At 45.2% G+C, this 21596-nt stretch overlaps 1 protein-coding gene across 13 annotated transcripts in view; it reads left to right on the top strand.

Annotated features, from left to right (window-relative positions):
• Positions 1-21596, top strand: part of fbrsl1 (fibrosin-like 1) — a 307681-nt gene that overhangs the window by 258533 nt on the left and 27552 nt on the right. For all 13 annotated transcript variants that reach the window (XM_032516007.1, XM_032516014.1, XM_032516010.1 and 10 more), the window contains one exon: positions 11997-12045. In XM_032516007.1, coding sequence (XP_032371898.1) covers positions 11997-12045 — 49 coding nt within the window. The remainder of the gene's footprint in view (positions 1-11996; positions 12046-21596) is intronic.

Raw genomic sequence — 21596 nt, 5'->3', positions numbered from 1 at the left:
AAAATAAATAAATCCAGTGCATTATGTACACACACTCCAATAACGTCACTGGAGCCAACATACTGGAAGTGAAAATGAATGGCCTCTGTATGTGACTCGGCGTCCTTTGTGCTCAGTTGTTCCGCTCATACGCCGAGACTCCCAAGGAAAACCAAGCTTTTAACAAGCGCTAACATATTCATTGTTGCCATCATTAACAAGTTTTAGTGCACCTGGGAATATTCTTTGCTTGTTGTTTTTCCTCTCCACTTACATAATTCAAAGAGATGCATGTAAGACAAAGTTGCATTCACTTGCTTCATTATATTTTAATCCAGAGCAAATGATGCTCTGCACACGCTAGGCATGGCCAACAACAGTCAGTTGTCCTTTCCGCAGTGACTGCTCATAAATCTGCTCTAGCAATGCCAAACACATCACATATTTCCTCCTCACCCTGCCCTTCTTTTCCATGACAGGATGTGTGGGTAGATGGCTGCCAGATCAAATTCCTCCACAGGTGTTATAATATAATTATGTTAAGTTAAGATAACAGCCAATGGGTTTACATAGAGTTCAGCAGGGCTCATAGAATAGACAATTACAACACATTAGGATGTTATTATTGTGCAATTACTGGAAATGCAGTTTGCTGTGAGTGCCCAATATTGAGCTGAACTTCCTTTTAGGTTTATAAAACTGACCTCCAGTCAGGTATTGACGGGCTCTCATCACTCTCTACGTGCCATTGGAAGCCACAGTAAGTCTACGCAATTCATGACTATTTCCGGTGCGGTCGCCGTAGTGACTGATCATTGTAATTGAAAACCAGCAGTAACATGGCCGTTGTCAAGGTCAGGTCCCAGCATGGTGTGCTATAATGATGTTACACAGTAAGTGTGAAGTCTAAAGCCATAAGCTCTCTCACAAGGTCTCTGCAGTTGTCGTTGGCGTTAAACTAGCTTCTGCTGGACTCCCTGGAGGTACGCAGTCAGCTCGACAACCCCTCCATCACCCCCTCCCTGACAGAGCAAAGCTCCTGGTATGTCCCACTGATATGTCATCATGGTTATTTATACACTCCCACCCACCCCACATAAAGTCACACATCTGGACTGTCAGTGACAGAAGAGCTCAAGCGCTATGCCATGTCCCGAAAGACGTGTGTGTGGAGGGGGAGTCATAATGAAAACCCTGATGCATATTCATGTAGAAGAGAAATAAGATGTCAATGAGACATCAGAGCCTAAAGGATGCATTGCTGTGACAAAGCAGTGGGCGTACTGTGGGCCGCTGGGGTCCGCGTTCAATATTAAATTCCTGTTGTAAACACACACTCAACAGACCTCAGCAGCAGATTATATACAGCAAGTAGCACATACTAGAAAAAAACGTCTTTTCTTCCAGTAGCAATCTCAACTCTCAGTGTTTGGTGAGGAAATGAAAGTCTGCCCGTTGTAAACTACCTTACACTGGAAACAGTGACCCCCGAACAAGAACCACCACCGTCAGTTTCTCACTTTTCATAAGGGCAGCTGAGCAGTGAAGGTATTTCTGAAGCTGCCTGCCTGGGCGTTGGGTGTCCTGTCCGACCCTGCAGTGAGGCCTCAGGGAGAAGCTTGGGTTACAGCTGCCAGAAACCTGAGGCCTGATGTCTGCATCAAAAGTAAATTCCACTTAACGTGCCACATCCCTTTTCCAACATGACCTGGGGGCTTTGGAGGTCTGAGACGCCTTTATATAGTGCATACCATGTTTGTTTGTGCTAGCAGGATGGATAGGGTGCCTTAAAGTGGCAAGAGGCCGGTGATGTGAGACCAATGGGACATTTGGAAACGGGTGCCAGTCTTCTCTGTCCTATTTCCAGTTTTCCACTCCCTCCACTCGTCAACTCCCCAACTCCCCCTTCATTCCTTCACAGGACAAGTGGCTGTATTGATCCTGAGAGCTTAGCTTGACTTTCATAGCTGCAGTTGACGTACTGTATGATAGTGATAGACCGATTTTATCAGCTGATATTTGTGTTTTTACCACGGTCGCCGATAGTTTTTTTCCCGGCATTATTTCCAGACAGGCGTCCACGGGCAGCTCTGTGTTGCTGGAGACGCTGCAGTTCACGTGCAGACCGTGCACTGCCCCTCCCCCACTAGCACCACGGCAGTCTTAAATTACAAGTCAAGCACTTTATCTCAATGGCTACTTTTCAGGTTTATTGTTTTCTTAAATTATTTAAATGTGTTGACACAGGACATTTAGTGATGACCTGATTATATCTGTCTTATAATATGTCAGCAAGCATCATCAAGGCTGTGTTGTAGATGTTGATGCACAGTTAACCACATGCAGTGCACCCATCCATATGATGCACATTGCACATATAATTAGGGTGATATGAATGTGAGATGATTGCAGAAGGGACACTGATCTGTGTTTTTGGTTATTATTTTTAAAGAAATAGCAGTGTGGCAGGGTTTACATTTTTATGATGTAATTGATGGAGCAAAAACAGTATCGGCTCAAGAAAATTGGCACAAAAAAATCAAGATGCCGAGGGGAATTGCTGAATTTCCTTTGCCTCCTTTCGGCTGTCGTTGTAGTTTAGGAGAGGTACTGTCACTAAACCAGCATCAACAACTTCTCACCCCCCATCGCATTGATAAACTGAGCTCAGCGGAGAGCGGAGCTGAAAAGGTCAAGGGTCACGGGCATCAAGTGTGTGCATGGTGTAGGGTTTAGGAGGCTGTGGGATGCACAATGGCTGGTGAGGAGGCTGCTGTGGGAAGCCTGGATCCCCCATAGCTTTCTTAGCCCAGTCTTTAACTCCCACTGGTATTAGAACAATATTTATTTGTGTTAGAGTCGAGGTGATTCATATTACTCAAAATCACTGGCATAGTACGGCTGAAATCTGCCTCTTGCTGCGCATTTTTCCCTCTCATTAAAGGTGTCCGTGCCCAGAGGAGCAAAACAAAGCCTACCACACATTTCCATGTAGTGCCAGCTCTGCCTTTTCTTCTCTTTGTGTGCTGTCTTTCACTGCAGAAGAAATTCACTGTGTGTGGGTTGAGGCAAGGGAAAGGGTCACAGCTTTTTTTATCGCCCGCATTATTTAAGATCCTGCCGAGTTTGTTTTTTCTTCCCCTATTAGCAAATTCATCCAAGTCAAAAGCGCAGTACAATCTCGAGAGAAGAAGAAAGGAAGAATGTAACTTGTACAGCCGGAGGTGCGCTATGACTCACCTAGACATTGTTCAGATGGAGTGGGAAAAAAAACAGCAAGTTCAATAGAAGTTTCTATTGAGCTGTGCTTAAAGCCACCTTTCTCTTAACAAGCTGCAGTGAGAGGTGGTTTGCCTACCAAGCTTGCCTGCAGCTCTCCGCAGGGCGATTATGTCACGGCGGGCCAGTCAGAATGATGTGTATCTCTCTGTTAAAAGGCAGCTCCACTGCAGCAAAGGCTCTGACTAGGAATATTATTATTATCTCCAGGATCCTCTCCACAGCAACAACGGTGCCGCATTGTGAGAGCTCTGGAGGAAGCTGTTTTTGAAATAATCCTCCTGTCTGTTATCCTGCCTCTCAGACAATAACATCCAGCAAGGCCTTTTTACTTTCCACCACCCACGCTGACAATGGGGTAAAGGCTTTACAACAAAAGGATGATGTGTATATGGGGACGGCCAGTTTCCGTGACCCGTCCTATCATACCTCCTCACAGCGGCCCCCGAGGGAGCCGGGATTTGGTTGTGGCTGTTGACCAGCCAATCAGGGAGCAGTGAGCCGTGTCTTAAAGGGCTATCTGCCATCTCGGCTGCCGAGAAGCCTGGAGAGCCGGGAGAAGTCACCGGTGCTCTGATCTATATCAGGGCCAGAGAGTAATGACGAGCAGCCCCCCCCCCCCCCCCCCCCCACGATTCCAGCGGGAGATTACCTGCGGTTCTTATCGCGGCTGGCACACATTTTGACATTAAAAAGGAAAGGAGGCCACGCCTTTTCCATCGTCAGCTGCGGCGAATAGAGCCATCTCCTGCTTTTGTTTTTCCGTCTCCCATTTACTTCATCTCTCGGTTTCCATGCTCTTAAGCAGGACTTAAACAGGGTACAATAGCTGTTTGACTCTGACCCTTATCTCACCCTAAAAGAAGTGCTACTAACTCCTTCTCACCCCCCCCCCCCCCCCCCAACCCCACCCCCATTTCCCTATACCTGACAAGGAGAGCCACGCATGCTTTTAAACCACTGAGCCCGGATCTGTTGTTGCATTAATTGAGTTAAATGGATTGCGATGGTCGAGATGATTTGTCTGTCGACTTTTATTGCCGCAATTTGGACTGTGCCTCATTGCATTATGCCACTTAATGAGAGCCCTTCACAGCCGTTTTGTCTCTACTGGTATTAACATGCACAGGTTCACTTCACAGGAGAAAGTGGGAACGAGCGAGCCCCAGTTCCCTGCAAATTTCAGTCTATCAGCTGGAAGCACTTTGTCTGACTGTCATTGACATTTTATAAATGAAATTCCCTTACTGTTTCTCATGTCCTTTTTGTTACTCTGTAATCTGTGGGGTTGAAATTGTGATTTGTGGCCTCCTCCCATCCTACACCACCTCCCCCCAACAGCCCACCTCCATCCTTCATCCCCGGCCTTTTGCAGGGAGTTGGAACAGGTCTGGATTCTCTCCGGTGAAATATGCCTTGTCCTTTTTCCTTTTCCATTTCTCCTTATCTGGTTAGTGCTGGCTGTGGGCCTGCTGAGGCGTTGATTTGTGACCCTCTCTGTCTGCAGCGGCTAGAAGCTTTAATGCAAAGCATGCCTCTGCCCTTCTCCCTACTGATGAAACAGACCCCTGCATTCCCCTGATAGACTGCTAATTTGTATACTAAACTGACAGGCAGCAGTGATAAGGGCTAGCAACTGCTGCACAGCCGGGGGAGGGAGGGGAGGGAGGAGTAATGGTGTTGTGGGGTGCGGTAAGCGAGACGAAAGGGTAATATTTTACACAAAGCTCAAGCCCCCCTGCTTCTCTCTCTGCATTCATTTCCCTGCGTCTGTTGCTAGGGGGAGAGGGAGCAGGAGGGAGCCCTGGCTCTCTGTCGTCCTACACACACACATGCATCATACGTGCCTATGAAAATGGAACTCAGGGCTAAGTATAAAGAGGTTTGAGTGTGTTCTGTGTGTGTGCTAAGGGAGACCACTCCATTTGTCACGGTCACTATGGAATTCATTATCATCTTAATGATGCTCCAGTTCAGGCGAGTATCTGTTGGTTGACAGTTGCGTGGGAGGTTCCTTCTCTCTTTCCCGTTCGTGCTGTATATCCCATCATGCTCGCTGGGGGTTTGCATTCTTGCTGGCTCACACCTGTTCTGACAAGCAGGCGGCAGCAGCGGTGGTAGCGGTGGGTGGGAATTGGAGGTAGATGGTGCCTTGTTCCCCGCCCTGGGAATGCCTAGCACTGCTGCGGCTTATAATAAACGACTGCTCGGGAGGTCATTACGTTTCTGGAACGGCGCGAGGACAAATGCAGGGCAGATAATTAATTTGGTGTCTCCCGTTGCAGCCTGGGAGCTGCAGGCCCACTGTGCAACGTCTAATGCTGCATCTATTGTTAAAGCAGCATTATCGGCCGTCTGGGGTGAAAGGGTAACAGTAGTTGAGGGGCCTGAGTGGGCGCTGATAGAAGTGTTTTTCAAAGCAGCGAGCTACTCCCACATGAACAGAGGAGATCAGGACCTTGCTAGGGTTTGACTGATAGGTGTTTTTACCATATCAGTACTGATAAGCTTCTTTGTGTCAGTGTTCCAGATCATTGTGGGACCTTTTTTTATACACAGAAAACAAACACACTCAATATACCTAAAATCAGAACATCACATTAGAACCATTCGAGGGTTTTGCTTTTAAAGGAAAAATATAGCAGTGCAACCCTGACAAGAGAGGGAACTAAGGACTTGAGGTGACAGTAAATGGAAAATTGGGAGCGAGGGCAGTGAAGGAGGAAGTTGACAGTGATGAAACACCAAGCAGGGAAGCAAATGAACAGTATGTGTGTGTATGGGAGGTTTGGTGAGCGTGGATTCATGGACAGACAGGTTTGGCCACGGTAATTGAGAGCCTAATCGTCCATGCCAGGATATGTGCCCTTCTGCCTGCTTCCGTCTTCTGTTTCTCTCCATTTTTTTTTTCTTTCTTTTCTTTCTTGATTGTCATGCTACATGATGAGTCCTTTAGTGCCACACCCTGTCACATCAACACAGCATTTATGCACGTCCATCGAGGACTTTTGACCCACTTGTTTACATGTAGCACAATGATGTGTTGTGTCTTTTCTATGCTCTATTACCCTTACGCAGTTGGACGAAATGCTTCTAGCTATAGCGGCCCTCATGGGTTGATTTCCATGTGCCTGTATTTTTTATTTAGTACAATAGATCATCCTTCATCAGTTTGGAGATGTCATTTGGAAAACGTGTCGGCTCTTGTCTTTGGTTTGTGGTATATAATTGTTAAGATTATCCGCCTTACCACTTGTCCTACAACAGTCCGTCAAGAACATAGCCTGTGCCAAATGATTCAGAACAAAATTGTAATTATAGTCTTTGCAGGCATGAGCCCACAACAAAGCCTACTAACAGGTTTCTTTGATTTCACGCTACAGCTGTTGTGATAGCACTGCCAGCCTGTGTAATTTTATTTCATCTTTACCAGGAAGGGGCGAGGCTTTACCTGCTTTACTGGGATAAGGGGAGACTATATTAGGAATTTGGTTTTATTTAGTCTGGGTTTACCTAACCTCTGACTGCAAGATTATTTCCTGTTTGGAGATCATTTGCTCAGTTCCAAGGAATGCAGGATATGCAATAGGAGCTCTCAGATCAAAGGTAGATGGACAGCCTGGGGACCGTTTGATATAAAGCAGGGGGTTGTGGGGAGGTTTGGGGGGTTGTGGGGAGAGAAATTGGTCTCTCAGCAGTCTTTACTAAATGAGGTTAATTGAATCTGGGTAATTGCTGACCTTCCTGTCTCGGTGAAATCACAGCCTTAACTGATCAATGCCTTTCATAAATGTATGCCTGAAGGTTATTCAGTTGATTATCCCGCCCCCCCCTTGCTGCATGCATCGCCTCGCTCAGTCGGCCCATTGTGCTTAAATTAAGCGAGGAAGCGTTTTACCACAAAAAAAAGTGCAATTAAGCTTGTCTCAGATTTTCGAAATTAATTAGCTTGCTGTGTTGTTAAATAAAAGCGATGTGGACATGGAAAATTTGCCAAGCCCCACCCCCCCCTTCTCCCCCTTGCTTCTTTGCTGTGACAGCGAATGCATTTTGCCTCGCAGTAAATGTCTCACTTATGCTAGCGAGGGTTTCTGCCTCTCTGCTCTCCCTCTGCGGCTCTGCTATTATTTTGAGATTTATGCAGCCAATAAGTCATCGGTGTTCAGGGAAGTTGGGGACTTTTTAAAACAAACAGCAGTGTAATTTGTAATTTGGCATTCTCTAAATCTGGGAATTATGGTTCTGCATGTGCCTCTTTAGGGAGTTAGCACTCTGATGGTGGGTTTACTGGCCCAGCTCCCTCCCTGGCCTCCTTCTTTTTCTTTCTCCCCCTCATTCCTTTTACGCCTGCCGAGGAAACGGAAGGATTTCACAGCTGCTGAGAGCTGGGCCCCGGCTGGGCCCTGTGACCTCCTTCTTGCTTTTTCCCCCCTCCCTCAGTCTCACTCCCTTTTTTCTGCCTCTCTCCAGCAGTCTCTTTCCTCAGGGAGCTCTTGTGTGGCTCAGAGGAAGCTGAATCATAAAGCATGGCTAATGAATAGAATAGGGAAGGAAAGCTGAGGCCTGCTGACGGCCCTCCAGAGAGGAGGCCAGGCCCCTGAAGCCCCAGGCTCAGATAGCAGACGGCCCCCTCAAAGGTCAGGCTTCCTGCGGCCCGCTCCAAGTGCTTTTGGCTCCCAGGCAATGTGGCTTGAATTTCCCCCATTCTTTTTTTTATTAAATGGTTAAATTTCCCTGTTTCCTTTAGAAAGCCTGGCTTTTGCCTTTGCTCCTCTTTTTTTTCCTTGTCTGTCTTTCTTTTTCTCTATATATTTCCCCTCTGTCTCATCTTTCCCTGTCTATTTTTAATGGCATCCAGGGTTGCCTCAACAAAGAGAGTGTGAAGAATTTGTTATACATGACCTCTGCACACCACGACCGCAGGCCGCTCAGACTGCCAGCAGCACAGCCCTGTGAAAAAATGTCAACTTGACCAGCGAAACCAAGAAAGTTCTACAAAAACAACAGCTCGCCTAATCAGGGCTCTGCTTTGACATGCCTTTTTAAGAAGTGCTTTTGTAAGCGGACCTTGTAATTGTGGATTATACGACTGACTCATGCAGAGTTGGCAGGTGCAAAACACAGCATTAAAACCTAAATATTGGTTGTTGATGTTACTTGGAATATGTTTGGGATATAAAACGGCTCACCGCGCACTCAAAATAGCCACAAAAGGAACAAGGAGAACTAGTCTTGGCACATACTAAACAAAGCATTTTGTGTTCTGTTTCTGAGGAACGTTATGTCTGCCTTGCGCTCTGGATAACCACTCTGGTCATAACAATTGTTTAAAATGTTGTAGTGAGTTATTACATGACCTACCCTCTTTTTTTTTTTTTTTGCTTTTGTGACCCCGTGCCACACTAAGCATGTCCCTGAGCCAGCTCCCGTGTCCATTTGACAAGCTTCATTTCATTCTGAGCCCATATTTTTCTCCCAGGGCCTCCGGGGCCATGATTCAAGGCTGAGGTTGTGCTGCTGCAGTGCTGAGGCTTGGTACTGGAGCGTTTAATGTCATCCAATGCTAACAAAGAGCCTGTGTTGTAGCCTGGCGCCCCGGTTCTGGGAGACTGAAAGAGGGCAATGCACTCTGCCTTTCCTCTATAGTCTGTCGCCTCCTCTACTGTAAGAGGAAACAGGAAACATCTCCTTTATACTGTTGAAGTGTTTGCCTTCATCAAATGTTCCACTTATCAAGACTAAACTAAAGAGGTGTTATTGACCTCTTCTGACATTTTCATCAGGCCGCTGAACTACTTCAAACACACTGGTTGACCAGTCTTTTAATAAATACCATAGTTTATTAACTAAGGGTGCTGCGGTTAGGATTTTTGGGGCTGATCACTGATTGGTGGAAGCAGTATTGGCTGATACTGATCACCGATCACCTGGTCTATTTGAAGCCTTCCATTTATAATTTCTTACATTTAACATATATTAATTTTAATAGTCTTAACAACAATGTACATGTATTAAAATGAACAGAAGATAATGCATTGTAAATTGTCAGCTGTTTTCTTTTATTTGACAGGAACCGTTCAGCATTCTACTTCCTGTTAGAAACACACCTTAAACAGCTTAGAGTTTAATAAATAAGCCTGATTTCAAAATAAATTACAAATCAAAACTGTTATGGTTAATTTACACAAACTTAAAGTGTACTTAAACGTAAAGTGCAGAGCAAAGAAAACAAAATCACAGATGTTGGAATGTCAAGATAAAAAGTCCTGAGGTGGAAAGTGTTTTAGTCTCGTCCTGCTGTAATGAACTGGAAATAGAAGCCATGGCTAACAGTCACACATGTGTAGAGAATATATCAGTTATTGTTTAGCTTTTTGTCCTAGCTCAAAATGTAAAAAATGGCCTTTCAATCACTGCAGACATTTTTTCAGTAGCAGTAACAATTGTTCCCATGTGTGCGTCATGTGATTGGCCGATCTGATCGGCCTTTATGGAAACCACCGATCAAACTATTTAACCCTCATGTTGTCCTCAGGTCAAACTGACCCGTTTTCCTATATCAATGTTCTTTTTAACTACCCAATTGTAATTACTCAAAATAACAGGATTGATTCCACACAACGCTCTTTGGCAAGTACAAATCTCTACTTGGTTATCTTATTCAATTTTATAGCATTTGAAAAAAACATTGAAGTTTTTTGAAATAGTATTGAATAAAAGTTGACATATTCCAGTCTGTGATTATCCATCAACATCCATTCCTTTACTTAAGTCTAAATAATTCCTAATTTCTGCTTTTACTAACTCAAACAGTAGGTATAACTTCCTATAAATGAGGTTTATTGACCATAAATTTCAACAATAACTAGAAAAATAATAAGATTTTTTAATTCTGACGGAAGACAACACAAGGGTTAAAGCCTTTATCGGCCGATAACGATCGGTGACCGATCAATCGGAGCACCCTTACTCATAACTAACATGGTGCCATCTGAAGCGAAAGGCCATCGCTAAAATGGCACTGTTAATGAATCTAATGCTATCAAGCATAATGTTTGCAGGATTCCCATTTCAAATCTCAGAGTCTTGTAATGCTGACTCTGAGAACAATTACAACATAGCACCAGAAGCTTCAAGCAACTGACTTCTTAATGTCATGTATCACAATTATGTATTTCCCTCGCAGTGTAGTCGCTGTGGAATGTGACTTATGGGCCAATATCTCTCCATAATTATCAACACATCACGTTGGGAATTCTTTTCATGTTGTTAGTAGACACAAAGCGTCTTCCGTTATGGCTTGGACCTGCATTTCATGTGGCTGCTGTGTGAATAAAGCAAATCGCTGCTTTCCCTGGGCACTGTTGTGGTTAGCGCTGAGATGAGACATCAAGCGCAGACAGACAAACACTTTGGAGAACAGTAACACAGTGGCAGCGAAGGAGAAATTGGGAGGTCTTGGAAAGAAGAGGACGTCCTCAAAACACTTGTGAAGAACTAACACGGATGCCAAGGACAGCCATCTGTGTTTACAAAACGATTTGCTTTCTCTTTTTGTCTCCGTCGCTCTTGCACTCACTCTGATTCACTGTTCATTCTTTACATATGCTCCCTTTGTGCCGCATAAAATACAAGCATGGCAGTTAAGGACACTCGGGCCCTTTGGGTGGAACATATGCTCAGCTCTTGCAGTTTTTTTTACAAGTGTGCAGAAACCAGATGAGAGGATCTAAAGCAAAGGGAAATCTTGGCTTTAAACAAAACCCCTATATGGGCAGATATTACAGGCTGAGCAGGATTTTCATTGTTAATATTATCATCGAAGCACACCAATTTTATGCTACGGTGTTTTGCACAATACCAGCTTTTGTGTGGATTTACTGCTTTTTTGGTCATATTGTTTAAACATTCCCCATCTGGCCAGTGAACATGTGTGAAAATGTATGGTGTGTTTTGATTTAGGTGGTGCTCGCCAGAATCTACATGTCCGTCTAAAGCCAAGAGGAAAATACCTAGCAGTGTTTAGTCTAGAAGTCTCCACTATCACTTTATAGTGAGGTGCCTTTCTCTCCCGAGTGACTCAGCCTCCGTTTGACTCCAGTCCGCCAGGTTTCCATTCCTCACTGTCAGCCGCATCAGCCCAATCAGTAACAACTGTTTCGGACCCAATAAATGCTCCTGTTGTTGACAGATCATCTGTTTACCTCCAGTATGGGCTGATATTGGCTTTGATATTGAATCTGTGAATAAGGATATTGCTTTTAGATTAGATACACATTCTATTCATGAGATGTGTTTTTCCATTCAAGGATATTGCGGGACAAAAATGTGATTTCTGAGCGCCAGCGTGTATGCAGAAGCCTTTGTGCTCTAATGCTGCATGGCCACCTTACTGACTTCCTCTGTCTTTGACAGCACTTCTTTAGAGGGTTTTCAGGTGGCACAACAGTGCCATCTAATGTTACCTCAACAGGAAAAAACCAGACAGAGACCTTCGGGTGCAGAGGGAGCTCTTCCCGTTGGCTGATTGGAATATTTTGATTGACTGTAACGCTTTGTGTGGCAGCTGGACGTTTCCTCCAGTCACTAGTGGCCACATTTGTGGGTGAATACGCCTTTTACTGGGCAGACAAAATGTGTGTCAGGGCTTGCATTAGTTTTGATGAATAATATTTATAATAGCACCGATTCAGCTCATCAGACAAATCCACTAAATGTCTGCCTTCTTGTTTTTCCAGGTGTCTGATGTAGGATCGGAGAAGCTCTTTTCCCCCACCACACCCAAAGGTAAGAGCCCGCTCTGTTTTCTCCATTCCCTCTTCAGCCTTTTCCTCCTCTGCCACATTCATACTCATAACAACAACTGGGCTTTGCGAATGAGTCCAAATCTCCTCGGCTCTAATCCTGCAGCTCCCATTCAGATTTAAATGTCAGCAGACATAAACAAGGTCTGGTGACTACATATGCATACATTTTTGCCTGAGCACAGAGTGGCGTTTGCTGGACGACCCCGCCAAAGGCTTAGCCCTCCTACATATTGGTTCATTAGAGGGGATTTAGAGCCTCCCTGCCACATGTTCCCACAAATGGGAACTTCCCTGAGGCAATACAAGCTCTCTGACAGCAGGCCTGGACCACAATGGATGCCAAGGGAAGGAGAGAAAGAGCTTTGTCAGCCCTCCAGACAACACAAACCCTGTGTCTGTGTGTTAACATATGCACATATGTGGATTTTAAGGCTTTTGTATGTTCAACCATGATCTTGATTTTGTTTGTCCAAGTGCCGCCAACCACATACATGTGGTTGGTGTATCCTATGTGGGCAAAGAATGTCTGCACCTGTAAATTCACTAAATGCAGTGATGTCTGCCAGGGACAGAGCAGGGAGAAAGGTGTCCCTTTGTGTGGATGGAGGGAGGCGGGGACGGGAGGAGAGGTGCAATCAGCCTACAAGTGACAGATAGCAGCATGCAGACCACGTCCCCCCAGGGCAGGAACCAGGAAGCAGGGCCATTAAGGCAAGCAGAGGGAGAAGGAGGTGGGAATGCAGAACAGTGGAAACTCTGGCCATATGAGACGGGTTGGGGGGGGTGTGTCTGGGATGTCTGCAAGACAGACTGGACATATAGATTAGCTTAACTCTTCTGAACTTTTAAAATTGTTGTGTTGTCATAATAGACACAAAGGTAATATAAACTGGGAGGTCACATAGACACATTTTACTCTTGATTGCCTTTTCATTAGTTCTTTTAATATTTGTTGAAAATGTGTCGAAAACCATTTTCTAAATGAAGTCGTGAAAATGTAGCACTCACGGTCAAACTGACTATACATAGTTAATATATTAGTACGGCAGGGATAAAGATACTTGTCTTGTGGTTGTTGTTAAAGAAAGCTGTTAACCAGTCGTGTTGTGTTTTTCATTTTGGACCATGCTTTTATCCGCAAAGTAGAGCGGATATTTGTAGCATCAGTGTAAATCTACCTCCTTTTGGTAATTACAAATTAGAGGTCTTTGTTTACATCAGTGTTCCTCACCTTCACATCCAATCATCCACTGTAAAAGCTAGATTTCCTTTCAACAGCATATGAAGGTATTTCTCGGTTTAGCTCAGTAGCTTTGACTGCTAAGTGGAAAAGCATGGCTGACATGGAGGAGAGAAACCAGGCCTGTCGGCCATGTGATGTAGATGACCTGTGACCAGCGCCGGCCTCGTGAAACCAGCGTTCACAATGACAATGACTCCCAGACTTGCATGGTTAAGAAAACAACTAGACCGCGTCCAGCTCCATCTATTTTCCACCGGGCTGCTGGACTACTGCTGTTGTAAGCTGTCAGGGCGTTGACTTATTTCCCGGCATGCCCGTACAGAACATGGCTACGTATAAACATACTCTGCTGTGAAGAACAGCTAGTGCAGGCAAATACACAGCCGTTGTCTTTTACACACATCCACACACGCACACACCCCGTGCATGTCGGCTGGCCAACGGAGGGCTTTGTGACTCTTGCTAATGTGCACACAGGGCTGAGGATTAGGTCTCTGGAATTACATCCAGACAATCCTATCAGAGTCGCTCCTGATTGTCACACAGATCAACCAGATCCTGTTTGGTTAATGTGGAAGAAGGGCACCAGATTAGAAATAGGGGTTAGAAAAGGTGAGGCAGCAGAGAAATCAGCAGTTTGATGAAGTGATTTGGTGACGATGGTATCACGCTCCAATTGCAGAGCTGCCACCAGCCGACTCTCTTCTTCCATTCCGATGTTGTTGTTTTGAGCTTTAATGGATTCTAGGACAGTGTTTGTTTTTGGCCTAGACTGGTTTCGTGTCTGTGTGTGTGTGTGTGTGTGTGTATGTGTGTGTGTCTGTAATACAAAGCAGCCCACAGGCTGTTTTCCTGTGGTTTAGAATGCGGCGTATGTGTCCCATTACCAGTCTCGCTCACAGTCCTCTGGGACCAATGAAAAGCCTGCTTTCCTCTGATCACCAGGCCTGTCGAGCTGTTGGCTGGGAGACGCTCCGACAGATACACACACACACACACACACAAACATTATGGCACGCATAAATATATAATGCTGTGATGATGTTTGGCTTGTACATTTCTATAGGTAATGAGTGTTGCTCCTTTTAACTCTTCCTTGCCTTGCCACACTGTGCTCCTTTCTGAACTTTATTTTGGTGAGCAGTTACGAGTACGAACAGTTGAGGTTAAGTCCAAATTGCACACAGGCCCACAGTCTGTCATGTTAATGAAACGGTTCAGGGTTAATAGAGGCGAGGAAAGACCAACATAGTAATCAGTAAAGGAAAAGCGCTGTAATTATGCACACAGAACATGGTTTTCGGCGAAACCCAGACACCCTTGCTTTCTTTCTCTCATGTGTACTTTTCATCATCAAGCTCATCGTATCTGTTATAACACAGCACACACTGAGCAGTTCTCTGTGGATGCTGTTACCCAATAGCTAGCACCACCTCTGCTGGATGTCTGTCTGTGTTGGTGGTTTGAAGGTAGAAAGGTACAGCAAAGGCCAAACATTATCTAACAGTTATTGGTTTTTGTTTATTTCCTGTCTTCAACCTCCTGCAAATTATTGATTTCCTGGAGGATGGCATGTTTCAGTAAAAGCGCCGCGAAGACTTGTGCTCCACTCAGGGCTACTCCTTGAATCGCAGGTCAGAGTTTGCTGTTGTCACTTGCTTGAAGGCGATTGAGAAGCTAAATGTAGCTGCTGAGCTCGGGGCACCTCCCACAGACGAAAAAAATTCCTGGTACCCCTTTATAAAATTTCCCACTGCGCCTAGGGAAAAGGTAGGGGTTATCCCCTAGCTGTAGGGACAAAAATATTGAGAAACTTTGAATCGCAGTGACCTGTTGAATGTGGTCTGGGGGTTTTTTAGAGCGTGGTATGAAAAGGTTTTTTCCTGCCCCTTTGTGCTCTCGAGGTCCTTTTGCCCAGTGGGTCTCCTGTGTGGGGTGTTCCCCGGGAAAAACCGGGGGCATCTTGGGGATAGGGGGAAAAAGAGGGGAAAAACCTTTCTAAAGGTTTTGGCCCTTGTAACCCTATTAATTTGACCCTTGTGCTCATTTTAAACGAGCTTTACAGAAGCGGAACACAGCAACCCCGGGGCGAACCAGGATTAGGGCTTTGGGGGGGTTAGCTAGATGGCTTTTTAAAGGGGGCTAAAAAATTTGTTTCCATTAAATTCCCGGCCCAACATACGGATTGCCCAAGGAAAAAAGGAAAAAGCGTGCAGAGAAAAAGGGGTGGGGGAGGTGCACCCAAAAAAACTGCATCATGCAATCGACCTGTTAAATCTCTTGGGGCCACAAAAAAAGGTGAAATGGGGTGCGTGGTGTTCGGGGAGATAAAAGTTTTGGACAAAGCAAAATCCACCACTTTAGAGGGCTCGCGGGGATTTTGGGCCCCAAATTTGCTTAATTGCACAGAAGTAAAAAAAAAAAAGAGCATAAACCATTTAGCGGGGCTGGTTTAGGGCTTATCCTCAAAATTTTTTAATATAACACTTTCCGTGCTGAGTTAAGGTTTTAGGTTGTCATCCCCTTTGCTTTTTTTTCTTTCTTTGGAGCCCTTTTACTCATATATCAATCTTCTATTGTGGGAAATCAATTCCTTATGGTAGAGCCCCTCCTCTCTCCTCTCCTATCCTCAGCCCGCCTCCGCTGTACCTCCTTCCCCCATCAGCTCATGGCCTGCTCCCTAAGCTCTCATTATGTGCTACACAGTCCAGGGTCCCCGTGTCGAATCGCTAATCAACCACCCTGTCTTCAGGCCTGCTCTCTCAATGGGTACTGAGTGGCCTTTGTTCCGCCGCTGCTGTTTGCTGCATGTCAATAAAGAGCTATGGCCTCCTCCTCCTTCTTCTCCTCCTCCTCCTCTTTCTCCTCCTCCTCCTTCTGTTACCTGGGCCAGCCTTAGGTAAGGGCCTGCTCCTGCAGTGCAAGCTCACAGCAAAATGAAACACAGTCCCACCTACTGGATTCTGAATGCCAGAGAAGGGAGGAAGGATTGTGATTGGAGAGGGAGCGGCAAGGTCAGGGGCAGGGGGTATTGAGGGCATCTCAGCCATAGCGAAGTAGATGAGAGAGCATGTTTGTATTCGGCCGGGCAGCTCTCCGCTGGCCAGGTCAGTGTAATGTATCACCAACCTCGGCAGCCGGCCTGGCTGTTTGCAGCCTCTCACCTATTAAATAATGAATGGAGGTTGACCCTCTGACCAACTAATCAGCTTTTTCGCCACCGTTGAATCAGGATTGAGTGGAAGTAGATGGAGAGTGTGGCTGGCTGGCTGGATGAATGACTGGAGGGCAGACATGTTGTTGAGCACTGCAGAGGCTTCCCACAGCAGGATTAGCAAGTGCTGGAATTGCAAACAGCCATCACCGCTGTGGAATCTAAGCCTGGTGAAGCTCACCTCCAGTCCCTACTGGGATGTGTTTGACAAAGTCCAGCCGTTCGCATGGCATGCTTCCTTTATCAAGAAGACCAATGTTCCCGAATTGACATAGCACTTATGGTCAAGCTCTGGTGTTTTGGGGTTTGGGCACTTGTGTGTGACAGTCAGACTATGTGCAAAAGAGAGGAGGTTGGTAGTTTTGGATGCATAAAGTAAACCATCCCTCTTTCCTCTAACACCACCTCACTTGTTACTGATCTTGAACAGCAGCTCATGTGTTCCCCCTGATTTAATTTAAATATTAAAAAGGTACAAACTCCTGGCAGAATACAGAAAGTAGACAGGTTAGCTAACACTCACAGTTCAGGGAGAGAACATACTTGGCAGAAATTGAAGAAAACCATGTAGTATATGGCTTGTTTCTTTATTCATCATTGGGTTATTAGTGTTCACAGACATAGGACAGTTTATGAGCTGGGAGATTTGTTTTTGGAGAAAGGGGCTCCATTAATACCCCCTTTATTGATAGTGCTAATGCTGTTTGTGCAGCCATCCCTGTCAGAGAGATGAAAATAAATAGGGGGGAGCTTGGCGGAGATAAGACACGTGTTTAATTATTAATTGAGCCATTACTGACAGAGATTGCCTTTTTTGATTTAAAGCAGGAAGACCTGCTTCAGGGACAGAAAAAGCAATTACAGAATTCCCAGCTTGCACCGCTGCTGCCCATCGTTTCAGTATACACTGTGAGAGAAGAGTGAAAGGAGACAAAACACACACACACACACACACACACACACACAGATCCATTTACACTGCGGTGTTCCATAAATTATTTTAATTCTTCTTCAATATTTATAGCGTTTTAAATTACGATTACATGGTCATGTACTATTTATGTAGAGTGGCAGGCAGTCAGGAACCAAGCCACATTACCCACAATGCCTCTATGGCCTGGCACCTTGAAAAGCTGACTGAAGGGAATTGTTTGGTTTTGAATGATTCAGGAAGTGATGTCAAACTGCACCGGCTCTTACAAGTCGCCTGTTTTTCAAAGACACTCCTGATTATCTATGCATGGCAATTAGTTGGCTTGTAAAATCAGAGCTGATATGTCATGCTATCCCTGTGTGCACTCTGTGGCCCCTGCAAAGTGCTATTATGTCCATTACAAAAGTCATGCTCTGTGCAAAGAGCCCTGAGTGCATGAAATATTAACTTAGCCCCCGATTAGAGTGTTGGGTCACTGCTGGTTGAGCTTCGAACGTGAAACAGAAACTCGGCTACTGTCAATGTATTTGTCCGCCCTTTCTATCTTAGCCATTACATGTCAGAACACTTGACACCTGTCACTCAGTCCTGCCCATGCCTGTCATCTGTTTCAGCGAGCCCATGGGTGGCGATCAGCTGTTGTGACAGAAAATGGGAGTCACATTGAAGGCTGTGTGATTAGGCTCCAGTGTGTGGCGCTGGGTTCATTGACTGAATATGGATTCCGCTTTAGCTGTGGAGAGGGAGCAATTACAGAATCACTAACGGCCATGAATGAGTTTTAGGATAAGTTGTCAGGGGACATCACCAGCATTTCGGCTGCTGCACTTTCCCTATACATCTTCGGTGTGTAATGCCAAGGGTGTGTCATCTCTGAGCCGTGCTCCCCAGCTCACTGTTAAGAACAGGTTGGCATATACTGAGGGCTTCACAGTTTATAAGATTAAGTCAAAGTGAATGTATTGAATCGCTTCGATACTGAGCAGTACAGTTCAGCCTCAAAGCCATCTCCTATCCACAATCGAGGCCAGTACTTCCCTGGGGGCTTTCAGTGCTGTCTCTTCAGTTCAGGTTAAATGATAAAATGCAAGCTTACTGCCATCCATGCACATGGTTCCCCTCACCTATCACACCATCAGCAGCGTTGCACGCCACGCTAGATAATAAGCACATATGAATTTATACTGTGGCTTTGACCCCGAGGTGACGCTTACACCTCAGCTGACATTTCTATTTGTGCAGCCATCAGTCGAAGCACACTGCAGGGAGAGGGCATTCTCAATGATGAAATCAGGTTTCAGGACTACCGTCACCGACAAAAGGTTAAGATATGATATGATGAGTTTTTTGGCTAAGCTAAGTGGACAAAGCATTGCAGAGAAAGGATAAGTCAATAAATGACTTTTATAAGAAACGAAAATAAACCCCATTGACAACACAGCTGTGTGCTGAACCCAGCCCCGTTACTGTGGTCTAGTTCACTAACTGCTTCACTGTAAACCAAGGTCTTAGCTGTGAGTAGGGAGCTGATGCTTCACCAGTGAATCAGAGGCTCCCTGATTAGGGAAGAGCTTTTTTTGGAAGATAAGCTGCAGCCCCTGCAGTTAGCTGACCAACTTGTAAAACCCAGGTTGATCCCATCTCTGCAGGGAACCGCCATTGGCTAAAATGGATGAGGGGATAAAGGGAAGAATTTAGAAAGGATAACTCCAGAGAGCAGTAGCTCTCATCACATCTTCTGTCTAATCTTAATCCTCCTCCTCCGATGGAGATGTTTACGGAGTGGAAGGCATTTTCATTGTTTACTTGGAAGAATACACGACCAGCGTCTTATCACTACAGTCAGGCCTGAAATGTAAAGCGTGTCGTCTGTGATCACTTGCAGGTTTTCTTGTTTTTAATCCTTTATTCCAAGCTGTGAGAGTAGGTTTCTCCCCCCGCCGCCATGCATTTGTTTGAAGATCCCAGTTCCCCGCTATGTGCGTTTTAAGCTCATCTGTGTTGAGTGGTTCAGAGCCAATGTTGTTTGCAGATGAGGCTGTAACGCTCATTGACAAAGCCAGATGGTAGGCGATTGTGGCCAAACACGACGCTTGGATAATGTACAATCGCTGGCAAGGGGACAGTCGTCAGCCTAGATGGATATTACAAACGTTTTGGGAAGCAGTTCACACAGGCTTGTAAAGATGGGAAAACCATCGCCAGGAACAGAACGGATGTAAAAATGCTTCAGATTCCATGACGGACAAGGACATCCATGCGTGAGAAGAATGTGCCAGAGGGAACAACCCAGGGAATAAGATCTCAAATCAAACAGAAATCTCAGCCTGCCATATAAAATATTTTCCAAGTATATCCAGATGGGTGGTCTTCTTTAACTGTTTGTTTAGTATTTCTGAGCTCCACACCTTTCCAGTGGCGGCTTATAAGCATCCATGCTTCTGTCAGGGGCTTATCATAGCCCTATGTCTAGAAGTAACATGCAGGCTTGGACTAGTACAGTATGTTTGACAGAGAGCTGGGTTTGGAGAGGTTTGTGATAGAGCCCAGCTATTAGCCTTAAACTCAACACATGGTGAAAGCAGTAACCCGACACGCACCGCTGAGAAAGGGCTTGTGTTTGGTTATGTATTTCACTCGGCACAAGCACTATTAATCGCCCCAGTGTTTAACACACAGGAGGTCAGACAGAGACACAGGGGCCTGCATTTTGGACATTTCAGGGAAGGTTTAAAAAAAAACGAAAATGCACAGTGTGGTCTCCTCCAATATTCAAACAGTCATCTGTTTGGCTGTTGTTTTTGGCTACCGGTGAATTCCCTGTGCTGGGCCCTGGTGGCGGGGCCCCTAATGGCCTCTGACTGGCAGTAATACCCCATTCAGCAGAGCATGGGCTCCAACCTCCGTGGCTGTTGGGTTAGTGCTGCTGTGTTGAGGGGTGAGCAGCAGGACTGGGATTTCACTGCTGTTTGCTTTGGGAAGGAGCGAGAGGAATTGCTCCAATGCCACATGGCCCACGGAGAAGTGTGTACACAGCAGAATCGACCAGTGTTGGACTGAGATACGCTGCTGATATTTGCGTTTTGTTAAGTTTAGGGATTTTGCACCTCTATAAAATGTACTTTGATTAATTACATATATACTGTAGCACTGACCAGCACAGTACTCTTTGCTTTTAAGAAGTCCATAACCTAAATTGAGGCATTTTGATTATGTATCAATGCGCTTTATCATTAGAGTTAATTAAGTCATCATTACTGCCACTTGGAATTTCCCAAATATGTCTAAGCTTTTTTTTGTGTGAAATATTTAAATATTTGGGATGTAATATTTAAACATATTATTATTATATATCGTCTTCAAGCTTAGTCCAAAACTATCAGCACTGATATCTTCAAAAGATCTGTTGAAGCCTAATACTTACAAATTAATTGAAAATCATGGCTCCCTGTGTTTATGGAAAAGATCTATATACGGCTATCACTAATAATACAGGTATTGACTCATCAACTGTTAAGTGTAGGGCAAGTGCTGAAGTGCCCCGGGCTCCTTATCAGCCCCGGCACACTGTATTAGTGTGCTGGGATGGCGTACTGACCTAATCCGGGTAGCAGGTGCCGCTGGAGCCGAGGTAGAGTGGACATGTATTTCAGGGAGGATGAGCCATCTGGGTCTTGATACTTTATGGTGCTTAAAACACACTCTCAAGTGTGACACTCCCAGCACTTACCTTTTAGCTGCACACAATAATCTAAGCGCTGACTGCTAAAGGGAGAGAGGAGGCTTTCAGGAGAATTTACAGGGTTTGATGTGGTGTGGAGCCTCCGCTTCGACACGGATTCACGAAACAGTCAGACACACTTGGCGGTTTGATTTTGATTCCTCTAACTCTTTCAGTGTTGTTTTGTCATCTGCAGTCTGAAATATGTCGAGCAGAAAGAAAAGTGTGTTTGTTTTGTTTCTGTTTCTTTTTTTCCTTTTTTTTTGCTTTTGTGCCAGCCTGCCTCACTCGACACTTTTCTAGAGCCTTGTGTTGTCTTGTTTTTTTTTTCTGGTGTAGTCTGTTTCATCTCGCAAGCGAGTTGGCTCGTTTCTGAGTCCAATTTCACTCCCGCTTCACCGTGCACCCCCCTCTCCTCA

The sequence above is a fragment of the Etheostoma spectabile genome, chromosome 5, assembly GCF_008692095.1.
Source record: "Etheostoma spectabile isolate EspeVRDwgs_2016 chromosome 5, UIUC_Espe_1.0, whole genome shotgun sequence".
In the NCBI taxonomy this organism is placed as follows: Eukaryota; Metazoa; Chordata; class Actinopteri; order Perciformes; family Percidae; genus Etheostoma; species Etheostoma spectabile.
Note: the sequence above shows the minus strand (reverse complement) of the source record. Positions and strands in the feature narration are given on the sequence as shown.